The sequence below is a fragment of the Trachinotus anak genome, unplaced genomic scaffold (assembly GCF_046630095.1).
Source record: "Trachinotus anak isolate AG129_WGS33_773 ecotype Australia unplaced genomic scaffold, CSIRO_AGI_Tana_v1 ptg000008l, whole genome shotgun sequence".
NCBI classification, from domain to species: domain Eukaryota; kingdom Metazoa; phylum Chordata; class Actinopteri; order Carangiformes; family Carangidae; genus Trachinotus; species Trachinotus anak.
This window is the reverse complement of record NW_027273859.1, coordinates 1,281,098-1,297,582: the sequence shown is the minus strand read 5'-3', so window position 1 is coordinate 1,297,582 and position 16,485 is coordinate 1,281,098. Positions and strand designations below refer to the sequence as shown.

At 39.1% G+C, this 16,485-nt stretch overlaps 1 protein-coding gene across 1 annotated transcript in view; it reads right to left on the bottom strand.

Moving 5' to 3' along the window:
- Positions 1 to 4,405: 4,405 nt before the first annotated feature.
- npr3 (natriuretic peptide receptor 3) overlaps positions 4,406 to 16,485 on the bottom strand; it is a 33,110-nt gene continuing 21,030 nt past the window's right edge. The window contains exons 5-8 of the mRNA XM_071481769.1: positions 10,267 to 10,361; positions 10,064 to 10,181; positions 9,903 to 9,987; positions 4,406 to 8,632 (exon numbers count right to left, since the gene is read on the bottom strand). Of these exons, the coding sequence (XP_071337870.1) occupies positions 8,521 to 8,632; positions 9,903 to 9,987; positions 10,064 to 10,181; positions 10,267 to 10,361 (410 nt within the window). The 3' untranslated portion in view covers positions 4,406 to 8,520. The remainder of the gene's footprint in view (positions 8,633 to 9,902; positions 9,988 to 10,063; positions 10,182 to 10,266; positions 10,362 to 16,485) is intronic.

The window sequence follows — 16,485 nt, the reverse complement described above, 5'->3', positions numbered from 1 at the left end:
CTCCATCTTTCAAGAGAAAGACACTGGCACTGTGTTTCAAATGCTTGATGAAGACATATTTCCCACACTGAAAATTAGCCAAGAAGGAAATGTTTCAGAGAGTGAAGAGGAAAGAACTGGAGCAGACCTGTGGATTGCGAAGCAGGAAAAGAGGAGGACAGAGATGATTAGGGGACTGAGAAAGAAATAAGGAGAGAGGAGAGAAAAAAGAGAAAGCAGAAAGGAGTGAAGAACAGAAGAGTAAATGAAATCAGAGGTGCCAGAAACAGATAAATGAATAGGATATGCATCATCTTTTTTACATCTTAAGTTCATGACCTAACCCTTTTCAGTTTTATCTTTTCTTCTTTCAGTGGATATGAGTCTGGCTTTTGGATTATAGAAGGAATAGTGATCATTCTGAACGGTGACTTCAACCAGCTGCTGGCTGAGTGAGTGAGTGAGTTTGTGTGAATTGTTATGAGTGAAATTTCTACAGACATTTCAGCTGAGGCAGTGTTACTGAGTAATGCCTTTTGATTTAATTCCTCATTGTTTTTTTTTTTTCTATGTGCATTGTTTTGGGAAAATTGTGTATGAAGACTGAAATATATCACTACTACTAACCTTTGCAGTAATCATACATTGCATAGCCCTAGATCTTGTCAACTTCTACATCTGCCCCTGTGCGTCGCGGCTGTGTCACGTGATCTAGAAGTTTAGAGTCCTACGGGCGCATCTTGCAGCACAAAGAAACTACCTGTTGATGTCATTTTGACATCATACCAACTATATGACACAAAACTGACTCCCTCCACAGTCTCTATGTCTACACTGAATCTGAACATGTCATAGACATGAATAAATATAAATATATTTTTTAAACCATTTTAGCAGCTGCATGTGGAGACAGTGGAGTTTTAGAGACAGAAATAAATCAGAAATTAATTTGAAATGAGGAGAAATCCAACATTCAAGTTTCCTGCAAGCTCCATGTAGACAGATTGAGCTGCAGTAGCAGCGACAGAGCAGAGTGTTAGTGTCAGGAAGAAGGTCCTGAAGCTATCGGCACATTAATGCAGCAGACAGCTGTAATAATCTTTCAAATGTCCAAATAGCCACTTGAAATTTCAAAATGCCTGCCGTTTTCCAAGATGACCGCCATTTGTGGCATATGAAACGTATTTTACCACAGAATTTTAAATTTTGCCTTCTACGTTGTTTGTGTGTGTTGATTTGACACATAGACCATATTGGAAATGGCTGCCATATTGAATTTTTGAGTGGGGTTTTATCAAAAGAGTAATACCCAAAGAGGATATGCGCCAAGTTTAGAACTTGTGTCCACATTTGAAAGATTTCCCAGAAATCTGCAGTCAGTGCGTTAATTCTGCAGAAAAAACAAATGCTTTCAGTTTTATAGTTTTAGGAAGATTCTCATTTTTGTGAGTCACACAAATTTGATAATCCTGGTAAAAGTTATGTGTGTGCATCTAAGAGTGGTTTTAGATTTGCAGTTTCTCTTTTGCACCATTGGATGGTGGAAGAAGAATTATTACACTTTACCCAAGTAAAAATTGTGATACCACACTGTAAAAACGATCCATTACAAATGAAAGCCCTGTCTTCAAGGCTTTAACAGTGTATCATCATTTTAACTGATCAGATTAATTTATTTATGAAATGTAGCAAAATTTAGCAGCATCTTAAAATATATTTATAAATGAGAAATGTGGATGTGTTAAACTACAGACTTGTACACTGACCACAAAGTGAATTAGATGTCAATATACTATAAACAAATATATGTAAACCAATCCTGACTTTGTTTTTCCTTTGTTTGCACAATCAAAAAAATACCCAATGAATAACAGATAAATAATACACAGAGCAGGGAGAGACAGAAAACCCAAACCGCCACCCAATTAATCTTAAAATGTACTTTTCTAGCAGCTGGAGAGAAACCATTTGACTCTCTCGACATTTTTATGATGAAGAATGAAGTCAATAAATTCATAAAATACAACAAAAGTAAATTTAAGTTAATTTCTGTCAAAACAGAATTATTATTTTAATCTGTGAATCTCTATATGATTTAACTAAATGAATTCAGCTCACATCTTTTTTTTTCTTTTTTTTTTTAACTAAGAGTAATGATTTGCTTGTTACCTTCCCATTGACCAATCATCAGCTTCTGTTTTCAGGAGGTGGGCTGTAGCTCAGACATGGCTGCCCGGCAGTTGTGACTGTGTGAAGCAGAACTGGGTCTGGAGCAGTTTAAAAAAAGGCCCAAGATTGGCGTCTAGCTGCTAGCTCTGTGTCACCTCAGCTAATTTTAATGACTGAACATGACCTACATGAAAAAGAAGAAGAAGAAACTAATGGTGATGAAGAGGATTGGTCTGACTTCTTTAGCAGTGATTCAGGGTATAGCACCATGGCGACATCAGACCTCACTCCCATTTTGTCCAGCAGCAAGTGGAACAACCTGAAGGAGGTCTCCTCTCAGCTTCTTAGAGGTAGGGGAGTCTGCTCCCTCAACCACAGGCCTCAGCTCATCCACAAAGAGGAGCAGGGAAGAAGAGAACATAGAACAGGCAAGTACTTAGAGGCTCCAGGGGAATTATGAGGAAAACCTTGAGGAGTCAGCTACTTCAACATCAGGCCTCAGCTCCTTTACAAACAGGAACAGGGAAGAGGATCACAGGGACTCAGCACCCTCAACTTCAGGCCTTAGATTCTTCACAGGCAGGAGATACTGGCCTCCTTTTGGAGGCCGAAGATGGGCTCAGGACAGTGACTCTGATTAAAGTTTGACAACCCTGTTTGCTGCAGGTTTGGAAAACTGCAAAGACTTTCGATTTGGCAGAGCGGCTGATGCCCCAGGTTGCCTTCGTGTCTGGCAATGGTGAATAGTCCCCTAGGAGGTGTCTTAACCGGGATCAGGTTGTATCGGGTGGTGTTGCGACCTGGAGATATTTGGCAACAGTTTACGTCAATTCTGGGCCAAGGTGTGTCGTATTTTGGTTTTAGATGGGTTACAGGTGTGGTGGACTGGTAGTGGTGGTTGTGGTGTCAGCTGCAGCTGCTTCTTGAACAACATTAAAAAACTATATAAACAATATATATGCACCATATCCTGTCCTTTTTGAGAGTGCAACAGTGGCTGAATCATCTCTTTGAAACCTTGAGGGCTGGCCTTTGCATCTGGATCGGTAAAGCCCCAAGTAACCTTTGCATCTGGCAAGGCTCAAAGGCCTGTTTGTACATCTGGTATTTTTAAATCATTTTTTCTTCATAATAATTCCCTTTAATAATAATGAATAAGACACCTAAATCCAAAAGCACTTCACAATGTGTCTTTACAATGTCACATACAAACACACAATGATGGCAGCAAGCTACCGTGCAAGGCACTGTCCCAAACAATGAGAGCAATTTTGGATTTAGTGTCTTGTCCAAGCACATTTTGACATGTGGACGGGAGGAGCCGGGAATCAAACCCTGTCTCAACTTTGTGAGCCTCAGTCATTCACATTTGTCTATGTAGAGCTCCTTCGTAATGAACAGAGCTGAGATATTCCATCCAACCACCCATTAACTATAGCTGTTCAGCTTTCCTTTTGAAGAGTCAACTAGGTACTGGAGCTGAATCATAGCACACCCTGGACAGGTTGCCATTAAGTTATAGGGCTGACACACACAGACAGAAAACCATTCACATTCATCACTATGAGCAAGTCACCAGTCAACCAAACCAGCAAGTCTTTGGACCCCTTTGGACTCAAGAAGACCCACGCAGACCAAAGGAGAATATGAAAGGCCAGAACCTTCCTACTGTGAGACCACAGTGCTGAGCACTGCTGCATAAATACTTTAAATACCTTTTCCTGGTTAGACTTGCCAGGACTTACAGTGCCCCATGTAGCTGAGGTATGCTAGCCTGGGGTTTAGTGGGGTTGTTGTGGAAAGAGGAGCCAGGGATTGAAAAACACAACAACCCTGCAGGTAACGAAGGTAATGCTCTACCACATGGGGAGAAGGTAAGAATCAGTGTACCCACTGTAGCCTGTTGTGTAAAGACATAGACACTACGTAAACTAGTTTACATACAATATACTGAACCTGTTTATCAACTTGTAATTTATTTAATCATTCAGTAAATATATTATCTGTTTACTCTATTCTTCTTTAATTTTTTACTAACCTCTGGATGCCCATACAGAGGTAAGTTATCAGTTATTAACAACATTATCAACAGTATCCTGCAAAAGTTTTAATAAAATTTGGAGGAATTAAAATAGCTCAGAGATTAATTCTTACTCACTCTGTTATTATATGTATTTTTGGATGGACTGCAAAAGCAGGACCAGCCCTATGATCGCAAATGTCACTGACTGACTGACTGATCATAATTCCACCATTGGCCATTGCTCTTTCTTTTATTAGGGGCAGTTACAGCCTGCAGTGGTATGTTGTCTTTAGATTTAGAGACTTTTTGGTTGGAAGCCTCAGCAGCTCTAGGCCTTTTTTATTATCTCAACTTCTGAAGGTAACAGATCATTTCTAACTCACTCTGTTGGCGGTATTTTAGTACAAAGCCTTGTTTTTATCAACTCATATTAAAGTTAATGCCTTACGCATTAATGCAAACTCAACACTTCCTGTAATTGTTTCAAATTAAAAGCCCTGTAGTATTTCAGTGGATAGAAACCCTGTATATCTTCATATGGCTTTTATTTCTGTGGTCCAGTAAGTTTGCTGTCTCATTTCCTGTTGCTGGTGTTGCTGATGTTTACACACACTTCAGATCTGCTAGTTTCTTTAGGTTAGCGATGACTGCTCTCTCTCCCTCCCTCTTTTCTGCTGTCTCTGCTCAGTGTGTCTTCTGTTTAGTTCCTCTTACCTCCTTTAGTGATACAAGTGGAACAAATAAAAGATGCAGTTTAATGGAGGTGAGGCTCAGTGTACTGGAAGAACAACTCTGACCACATCACCTCTGTATTGGCCTCTCCTCACTGGTTCCCAGTTGATTTGTCTGTAAAGCTCTACATGGACCCCTCAGATCTGCTGACCAATCACTGATCTCCATTCCATCCTCCCAGTTAAAAACCAAAGGTGATGGGACATTTTCGGGTGTTGGTCCTGTTTGTCACTCGCAGTTAGAGCTTACCCTCCACTGAAACTTTTTCAAAGACCCATCTCTCTCTTTAGCCTTTTATTGTTTGATAATCCCATCATTTCATCTCTGTAAAACACTGTTGTTTGTTGTCTATAATTAAGATGACTTGAATGTGTTTGACTTGAAAAAATCTGTTCACCATCAGAATATGTTCCCCGACACACAAACTGAAGCAGCAGGAGGTTTTTTTTGTTTTTTTTTACCAAGTTCATTGTCTTTATTTAGCTTTATAAAAACCTTGACTTTAAATCCTGCATAAATAATGCAACTCAACTGACAGACTCATAAAAAATCACAAATGTGGAGGGAAATCCTGTTTTTCATGCAGTCTCTAATGTTTATAGAACCACCTCACAATGCCTTTATAACACAGAAATATTATTTGTCATGAATATCAGTTAATTATGATTTCTGTTCCACTGTCTGATCAGGAATATTCATTAAGAGTTTATCATTTGGAACATGTCTTTGGTAATGTTAAATAATTCAATAATGAATACATCAGTAATGAACCATTAATAAAAACAACTTTGTATATCCTCCTTCAGCAGGAAACTTAGACTCGAAAGTTTTTGAAAACCTCAATTTTTCCAGTTTTTATTGAAACTTCAGCAGTTCAAGTCCAGTGAGAAACCTTAAATGGTGCAAAGGGCAGCGACCGAGTGACCGAGGTAAAAAAACCAAACAGTATATGTTACTAAAAAACTAAGTGTGATAGAAAACAGGTCTGTTTAGGGATGAAAGTGATGCAGTTAAAGTTAAAGTTACAATCAGCCCCATTTGCATTAAAGTTAATGCAAACAACTCCTGCAGGTTGATTACGGACAAACCTTCTGTCACTACACCCTCTGATCATGACCAAGACAACACTGTGCTGCAGGAAGTAGGACTGTTAGAACAAAAGAACACAGACTGATTGGTCAGGGCTTCATCCTACAGCAAGATAATGAGCCACAACATTAGAAGAACTGGACATGATGAAGACCAGCTCAGTCTCCAGACCTGCACCCCATGGAGCTGGTTTGGGATGAACTGGACAGAGAGGTGAAACCAAAGCAGCCTGCAGCTGCAACACATTAGTGGGAACTTCTACAAAAATGGTGGACCAACTTTCTGAAAAATGTTTCTCCTGTAGAAAGAACCTGAAGAGTGAGTTCACCTGCTGGAGGAGTCAGACATGAAGTTCTACATGAAGTTTCCACAACATCCTTATTAGTTAAATTGTAATTATTGTAAAATTAAATAGCAGCTGGAAAATGGAGGTGTTCAAAAACCTTTGACCATGAGTGTTCATTATTCAAATCATCATCTTTTTGCTTTTTAAAATATTTTTGTGGCTCTGGCTGTCGGTTCAATCAGTTATGACGATTCTGTAGCTGAGACATTATGAGGGAGGAGACAAAACATTTAGAAGTAGTTGTAACCTTAAAGAGGAGGTTGTTATCTCTGGTGACACCTATGGTGAAACATGGTAATTGCAGATTTGTTTTACAACCACACGTGTGTAACTAACAGGCCACTAACCTTGTGTTAGTGATTTAACGTACCACCACGTGGTGAGACTTGCTTATAAGGACTTTGATTGTACTCACCATAGGTGTTGTGCTGCCAGAGCGAACAGGAACGACACTATGCCACTTTTTTCTCCATTAAATAAAAGATCTGACGTGTGCATTATCCAGATGAAATTTATATTGATTTTTTTAAGATCTTGGAGATCTGATCATCATTAAAGTGTCTGTCATGAAGACAGCTAATAAAGACAAACTGAATGGTCAGAGTTGTCATATTGACATTTAAGGTGTATTGATTGATTTTCCAAACGTCAACTTCTGCACAGAGTAACACGCAGGAAATCATTCCACCTTAAAAGTAGCCGGTAGCTCCTTGTGGCCTCTGAACTGCTCAGTGATTTAAACAGTTAATTAGTAAAGATGAAAATTTTTATCTGTGCTGCATTTACACAGAAACATGACAAAGTCAAACTGTTACATTGGGACAGAGCTGCTGGAGATCAAAGCTCTTAGCTATGTTTCATAGCCTAGCCTATTAGCTTAGCTTGACCTCTGCCTGCTCTGCAGCTTCTCCTTTGAATGGATGTTTCCAATGTGGCTTCATTTGCTCGACACGAGTCACTAAATGAATCATTCAAACACAAACTACTTGTGTTGATTCATGTATATTGTTTAATGCTATGCTAATCCAATTGTTCCACTCACAGTATCGACTGATATTACTGAGCAGGATGTTTGTCAGATGCAGCGTCATATTCTCAACCTGAACATCAAACTGTCCGTCTAACAGGATCATGTGATCATAGTTGACTGATCTATGTAAACCTGCCACCATAGGAACAGCGGTTACATAACCTTTGAAATGAGCCGCAATTTAACTAAACAACCGAACTTCATCTCTGGTACTCACCACAGTAAAGGGTAAGATCTCAGAACAGTTATTTTTGCTTAGTAAAGCCCAGACAGGTCAGATGATCATAACTGAGAGAACCAAAGGCCACAGGTACAAAAAACAACAGCCCAGGTTGTAATATTCATAGTTTTCCTTAAGTTCATTGGGAGGACTTTTAGTTATCACACCGAAATAACCACAACCCAACTCATGTTGTTCTTATTACTGATCTTATTACTAATTGATGAAGCATTAGTGAAGAATTTATTAACCATTTATAAAGCAAACTTTGTAAAGTTTGCCAACTCTGAAAAGGAAACTGTAACTGAGCCAGTGTGAAGGTGTAGAGGAGATGTCATGTGACCCAGTGCTTCTCGCTTTAGTTCATCAGGGATTTGCTTTGTATGGAGGCTGCTGGATGTCAACAAGGTTACGGTGAACTGAAAACATTACAATATCAGTAGCTTAATATCAGTAGCTTATAGCCTATACATGTAGATATAGATCTAGCCTATATCCCTTTTTAGTCAGTTAACTCCAGCTGTGTCAAGTTTTACTCTGCCATTATCGTTCACTACCCTCAAAAGTGAGGCCACTATTTGTCAACCTGAAAGGCAAAAGTACAGTAGACCTCGCCCACCCTGCTAGTGCATGATAATATAGTGTTACATATACTGTTCTTAATCATTCACAGTCATGTAACCTCTGTCTGAATATTTAAAAACAAATTCTTTAAAACCCCTTAAAGAATATTATGGCCAAAGCTTTCTATACACCAATACAATCATATACGTTTGTATGGAGGAACATCCAAGTAAGTGGTGCTTTGTGACTGTTACAACTGTCCTGAGTTACAATAAATCAAAACACTGAAGGATACAAACACAAATATCTCAGTCTTTGGTCACATTCAGATGTGTGATTCTCTGTGGGAGGGAGGGGGGCTCTGCTGGTTACGCTGCTGAGAAGTTTGATCTGATGGAGTCCTCTCGTAACTGACGGTGCTTCCCGGTGTCAACCTCTTCACTATGTGCACGGCGCTCGATGGTGATCCTGTAGTTTTTTCTGCAGAGGGATGAACCACATGAAAGGTGTCAGTGAAGGTTCTCTGTCATCCAGGTGTGGTTATCCGAGAAGAGTTGAACTGAAGGCGAAATGTCTTCAGGACCAGTTGCGCTCAATTCAACTCTTCTTGGATGTTGTTTTTCAAACTGTTCTTTTTCTTTTTGTAGTGTTCACCGGTTATCTTCACAGTCGTACTCATTAAAGGGGCTGATTGTAACATTTCTCTGGTGGTGGCAATTATCACTTGACAAGAACTTTGGCCATCGTTGTGTTAACAATACAAGAGGTTATAATACGTCCTCTGAGCAGCTACGTCTTCAGGACAGACTGGAGGCCGCAGTGAGTCGCTATTGGAAAGTGACGAAATGTGCCAGGGCTAGCTGGTTAGCATGTTAACTTCAGTAGAAGAAAATACATGAGGAAGACGAGAGTTGACATTGATGGTTGTTTCCATCTCTGGAGACAGATGTTGGTGAGTAAAGAATAAAGTTTGATGTTGAGCTCACAATGTTTCTTCTAGACTGGGGAGTAAACAGCTTTTAATACTAACGCTAGCTATGTAGCAACAGCAAACCTTACAAATAGGTCCTCAGAGTTATGGAAGCAGCAGCTTGAACAGAGTCTTATTTTTGACTTGGTGGGAAAACTTCAAAATTATCTAAACTTACTCAGCTGCAACCTACAGTTTGTGTCCTGTACTAACACAAACACGACTCTGTGCAGTTTTTCTCTATCCAATTCAAAATTGGTAAGCAGACATTTGGTTGTGCTAACTTCTGCTCACAGGTAACCTGTGATTGAAATTGTATAATATATATATATATGTGTTGTGCGTGGGTGCCCCATTTTCACTTATTTTGATTATCATGTTTCTATGTTTTTTACTTGTACTTATGTGTGTATTTCTGATTTGTGTGAAATAAATGAAATGAAAATTTACACTTATAGACATTTGTGTTAAATTGTGTTAAAATTAGTAAATTAATTCTTTAATTATGGCCAAAAACATGAATTGTTAGGTCACAGTGACCTCTGACCTTCAAAATCTAAACACTTCATTCTTGAGTCCAAGTGAACATTTGTGCCAAATCTGAAGAAGTTCCCTCAAGGTGTTACTGAGGTATCACGTTTTGGCCGGATGGATGACCTGAAAACATGATGCCTGACTGTCATGGAGACATAATGAAAGAGTCTCTCAGCCTAAGGGGAAGGGCAGGTGGATGTGTTTCAGTGACAGCACTTAATTACAACAGTATGAGTATTTAGTTACCTGAAAAAGTAGAATGCTATGAGCAATGCAGTTCCCAGAACAGCTCCCACTATGACTCCAGTCAGAGCTGATACTCCCAGCCCACCTGTTAGGAGCAGTTACAGGTTAAAACACCTCATCACAAATGTCCTCACACATGCTGTAGATAAGTGAGCATTTACATGATTTGTCTGCCTTCTCAGCGAGTGCTTTATGTCTTCCTCTCAGAGTGAAGTGGTCAGTGTTGAAGGCTGGCAGAAGCTGGAAAGTTCCGTTTATTCCAAAGTAGTTGGCCACCACCTGTAAGTTAGAGAAACACATTATCATTCAATTTGAAGGTGTCAGCACCCTGGGGGGCGGCTCATAGACTTTTGTTTCCTCTCACCTCATAGGTTCCCTCCTCAACGTTGGTCATGGACATCAAAGAGAAATCTCCGTTCCTGTCCCCATTAATATCCATAGACACCTGACCGGCGATCCCTGTCCCCATCATGAGAACAATGAGAACATCTTTTAGCTGCACTCCCAACAAGATTGCTGTCATTTATCTTTCATTTTTATGTGTATTTACAGTAATAAAGATTAGCTGAGATACTAGACACTAATTCAGCGACAAAGAAAGTGTGGAAACAGCCTATGATGAGCTCTGGTAACCAGATGTCTCCTCCATTAAGAAGCAGAATATCCAGTTCAAACTGACTGGTAGTGACCTGCAGGTCGACACATGACCGTCGTGACGGTCGGCAGGCTCAGGTAAATTTATACTTGAAAATATCAGGTTCACCTTCTCTTCCCCCTTCTGTCTCTCTCTCTCTCTCTCTCTCTCTCTCTCTCTCTCTCTCTCACACACACACACACACTGACACACACCGACACACACACAGACTCAGGGGAGGGAATATCTTCACAGATTCAGACAGTGAGCTGTTAGCTGCTGGCCAGTCTGGTCTTATCCCCCGGTTGGTGCTCCTGACTACAGCCAGGTTTTCATCGCAATTTTGCACAAAAAAAAAAGTTTTTGCTTTGTCAAATATTCTGAAAAACCACTGTGTGAGCGTAAACTTCTTTTTTGTGACAATTGAGAGTTTTTTCAAAATTCCTGTTTCAATGAGCAGGTTAAAGAAAGGGCGACTCAAGCCTCCATGTGAGATGCTTCAGATGGTGATTGCGTGTTTTTAAAATTTATCTCGGGGCTGCAGCCCACTCTCAGTTGAAGGTGTAGCTGTGGCGTTTATGGTGTAACAGCTCAGTACTGGACAGGTGACAGGTGTGTTTACAGTGTTTGTGATCTGAAAGATGTCACAGCAGTTAATGGGGCAAAAATTAGCTCGTTCATCCAGGTGTCATGTTAACATCACTGCTGACTGGAGCTGGAGCTGATAAATAAATATGACTACTGTAGAGTCATGTGACCTGGGACTGAATGCTGATTATACCGCTGTTTTTTGTCCAGTGTGAAAGGGGCTTTATTTTAAATGTTCAATTTAAATGTCAGGGTTCAATGACATGAAAAGATTATTAGTCATCATTATCTTTGGTCTGTTGTTTTGATTTACATCTCCTACTGAAGTTTGAATATTTGAATATGATATTGTTGGAAATATTTAATTGGAAAGAGCGACTGGTAAAATTTACTGCATGTGGTTTTGTTCATGGTAACAGGGCAACTTTATTTAGCTTGTGCACAGGGTGTTGTCTGTGCCATGTGTTACACTGTGTATGTATGAGATTGATGACTGTTTTTACTGCAAACCAAATGTATCTACAGGTACAAATAAACCTAACCTTTCCTAATCTAAACTAACCTGTCCCAAAAAAAAAAAAGAGTAAAATCTCCCCAGTAATTTTACCAGACAATAACATTCAATTAATAAATGGTAAGTAATTGCATGCAGTTTTATATGTCATTAAAATTGATCTGACATATAAGTTAAAAGAGAATGATTGCAGTTGTCGTGTTTTTTTTGTCTCATACAGTATAATAAACCTCTTCATCTATTCCAGTATGTGCATCATGTTCAGGATGATGTAATCAGTTTAGAAGATTTATGGAGACAAATAATGATAACTCCAGTAAGTGTTTAGAAAATATACTTTATGAACTGGCAAAATGAAATTAATATCGACTCAGTTTAAAAGACAATAAGTAACTGACAACAAATATAACACACTGCAGTTTGTAAATTGTATTAAGTGGAACATTTTTTTCTTTCCTAGTCTTCCAATGAATGTGGAAATACAAAGACTGTGGTACTTTTACGAAGATCTGAGCTTCTGAAACATTATAAGCTTGAACACAGACATTATGGAAGATACCGTTCCTATCTGTGCATCTAGTTCAATTGTCCACGTTCCTGCAAAACTCTTTTGAACCACCTGTCATCAGCCATCCTCACCACATTTAAATGTCTCGTGCAGTTGTAACATTCAACTTAAAAGGATTGGTTGGTTGGTTCTAGTTTTGATGCTCAGGATTTAAATGATTGACACAAAATGTTGAGCTTAAAGTTGCCTCTCTTCCTTATTGAAGCTAGAACATATTTGTCTTCTTTCTAGTGCAGCTGTTGATGAACTTTTGTAAGACTATTGACTATTTAATAAGCTCTGCTTCTGTCCTGCTTATCAAACCATAGCTAAACACTTACAGCATAGTGACTCCCAGGTGAAACTGTTCTGCAAGAGCATTCTGCAAGAGCTAGCATCTACTCTTTGTAAGTCAAATCCAGTTGCAGCATCTTTTTGTGGGCATGGCCCGCTTTCCACGGCCTGGAGATGAAAGTCGTACTACAAAAAACGTTTTAATGATGTAGAACCTGTAGAATTTAGCTTGAACCCCAAAACAGAAAATCATTTCAATATATCTCCACACTAAAATCTTTACAGTAGATCCTAAGTTGTACAACTTTTTTTTGGGATAAAGCAATCAATTTGAACCCCCCCCCCCCCATCGATTTCCAATAATATTCAGTATAAATCCTTCTATGATGGTTTTAATTACAAAGAAAATTTGCAGTTAACAAAGGACTGTTTCACTGACTATTTCACTTCTTTTGTATGTAGATGATTTTGAAATCTGTAATCCCCTCAGCACCTCCAGAAAAAAACATAAAGCCTGTGGGGTATATTGGGCATTAGGGAATTTGCCTGCTAGCTGTCACTAATCGCTGTCTAATACATATTTAGCTGCACTTATTTATAGTGAGGATGTTGGGTGCTGTGGTGAGGACAGTGTATTGCCGCCCTTAGTAGATGATCTCATTACAGTAAAACAACAAGGACTGTTTATTGCCAAATTGGGGAAAACCATAAAAGGCTTTGTTCATTGTGTTGTGGCAGACACCTCAGGGGCCCACAGTGTTGTAGGTTTTGTGGAAACGGCAGTGAGCTGTCAGAAAATCTGTCATACTTCAGTGTGATGCAGAGTTTTCCCCCAGAGATATCTTATGATCTCTTTGAAGGAATCTTCCCTGTTCAGATTATTCTTTGTCTTACTGTGTTAATTTCTAAAAAAAATATTTTACATTAGCCAATTTGAATGATGCAGTAGCAACATTTCCGTTCAAGCAATGTTCCCTCTAATTTTTCATGTGTCTGGGCATACACAAAAGCTCCCTGAGCTCACTGAGGACCATTGTGAGCAACATCAGATGTGCACGCTGTGGCCACACACCAGTATCACACCTGATCAACACCTGGGATCATAGCAAGTTACATGGCTTATTAAAAGAATCAAATTACAGCATTTCCATTTGTTTACTTTTAATATAAGTGATTTGGCCCACTTAAAATGAAATGCATTGTTGTTAGCTAGCTAACTTGCACGGCGCCGTGGCGCGTATGGGAAGGGCACCTACGCAAGCAATGTCAATGCTATGATTGGCTGCGTAGCGTAAGTGAACCGTATCGTATCATTGGCTGGACATCTGTCACTCACTGTGTTACACTGCAAAAAGTTACAGAAAAAAATGTTATTGCTCTAATTAATTTACAGTTTATGTAGAATTTTATTTTATGCGCTGTATAGATTTTCTTGTGCGCTGAGAATGTGTGAGCAGTGCACGATTGCGCAAGTGCGCAGCTTAGAGGGAACATTGCGTTCAAGTGGACTGATAATACAAACTGTTCCCATCTTGTGCCCCTCACCTATGGTACAAAGAGAACAATTGGAGGAAATGCACATGAGAATTGGATCCTATTGAGAGTTCCTTTAAACGAACCAGTGTGGCAAGTCCTCTGTGAATTAAAGGACTTTTTAGAACTTGTTGTTGTTGCACCTTTTCACACTGAAGACTATATTTCTTATCTTGGCTTCAAGATAACTGAACACAGGACAGTAATCCAAGAAGTTTACCCCCAGGAAAGAATTCTGCCCAAACATCATTACTTGGAACATCATCCACAGTTGAAACACCAGTTTGGCCCCCTTGTTGCACTGTGGACTATGAGATTTGAAGCAAAACACAGCTTCTTCAAAATTCGTCATACAAACTGTTACAAAAATCCTCTGTATTCACGAGCTGACAGACTTCAAATTCATAGGTACCATATAATCTGCACATGTGTAGATTTTCTAAACTGTCTTTGGATGTAACTGATGTTTCAACGCTTCCCCATGATGTTATTCATGAGGACATTGAGCTGGCAGTGAAACAGAAACACTCAAATATGGACACATATGCAAAAAGTGTATCCTACAATGGCTTCAATAACAGGACTGTAATGGTGTTAGATCATGGCTGGCTGGCTGGACTTCATATGAGTGTTCTACACGACACACTAACTTTCATTGTCTAAAAATTGGATTCCTGGTACCTGGAGCATTATATAGCTTATGACTTGGTCGTAACTACTACTAGAGAATTAAGACTTTTGGACCACATGAACTGACTGATCCCTACCCTCTGGCTGGTTGGTGGATGGCACCTCATCTCTCTGCAGATATACATACATGCATGAGGTTGTATATCTATGGGTATGGGGTTGGAAATGTTTTAGAAATGTTTTGTTTTTTTATTTTATTTTGTTCTTCTTTTATCAATGTCTATTTAATTATCAGACAATGTACCCTATTTTCTAAGAACGTCCTCTTAACCATAAATTGCTCCTCATCTAATTGACATTCTTTATAGCATGTAATACAGCTGTGCAATGGGGTAACAACTTATATATTACATTTCATAGCTGAAAAGCTTTTGCCTTTTAAAAACTTTGTGTGTATCAGAGATTTCCTTAAGTGGTTCTCTGTAAAATTATACAGTATCTGGTGTATAATGTTATAGACTGTTGTAGATTAGATCAGTATAATGTTAATACAAATGTAGATTAGATCCTCTGCCAAATAACTTTAAACAAAATACAAAAAAGATCAGCATAAGAGTACACCTAAATACTACAAAAGTAAATGTAAAATGCCTTTTGCATTTTTATGAATTAATCCTTTGATGTGAAATCAATCTTGGATGATTGAATTGTATGAATGTTGAACAGGTGTTATCCATACAGGCATACCACTACTGAGAGAGAGACAATATTTGATGTATTCAATGTAAAAATGTGACTTCACACAGATGTCAATAGACCTTAGCAGTTTGAGTCACTAAACACTGGGAATTTTTTGAAGTTAATATTTAGTGTGAAATTTATTCTTCACCAGAATCACGAAAAGTGACAATTGAGAACCAATGAATTTGTGACTATGAATTGGATGGAAGTTATGGCCAGTTTTTCACTACAACTAATACTGTTTTTAATCTTTGTCAATCAGATCCTTTTGGATGGACTCACATGGCAGGGAAAAGGCCAGCGAAGCTGTGAGTTATTCTGAATCCTGATGACACCAGGAGCTCCAGCTTGGTCTCTAAAAGAACTCAAACTCAGAACTCAGAGAGTTCCTGATACCCACATTCTGCTATGACACTGAATTGCAGTTGGGACACTGAGTGCGATATTCTGGAAAAGGTAGCTGAAGAGATATTCAAGTACAAAGCCTTCCCAACAGATGCCAACTTCAGTTACATTGCTGAAGCACTAATCAAGAAGCACCCATGCCTCTCTGAACTTGGTTCATACAACAGTTGCCACGGTGGAAGCAGTGACTGAAGACAAAAATGGGAAACTACAGAACCCAGCTGTAGGGCCTAGGTGTTCTGAGTTACTTGCAGATTCACTAAAGTCCAAGGATGGATTGCCCACACAAAAAGTAAAGAGATCCAGGAGAGGAGAGGCTAACCACATACCTGACGATCCAACTGGAGAGACCCCAGAGAAACTGGAAAATCAGAGACTGTCACTTTTAAGTGAAGTGAGGAAACAAAACAATTGCACAGTGATAAAGGACAAAATGGCCAAGACTTTTTAACTGCGAAGACAGGAAATTGTGGAAAAGAATCACGAGTGGAAGAGTTAAAAGAGAGACGACCTGCATTGTTCACAATGGCTGAGGCAAGTACCTTTTCCAATCAATAGCAGTAGGTCAGTGGTGGCCTCTAAAGTAAATAACATTATCCCCTATTATGAGAAATATACCTAACCAATTCAGATAGATGTCGGCCCTTTATGTCAAAATTAATATCTCACAGACCACACTGTGTTAATGTAACATGTC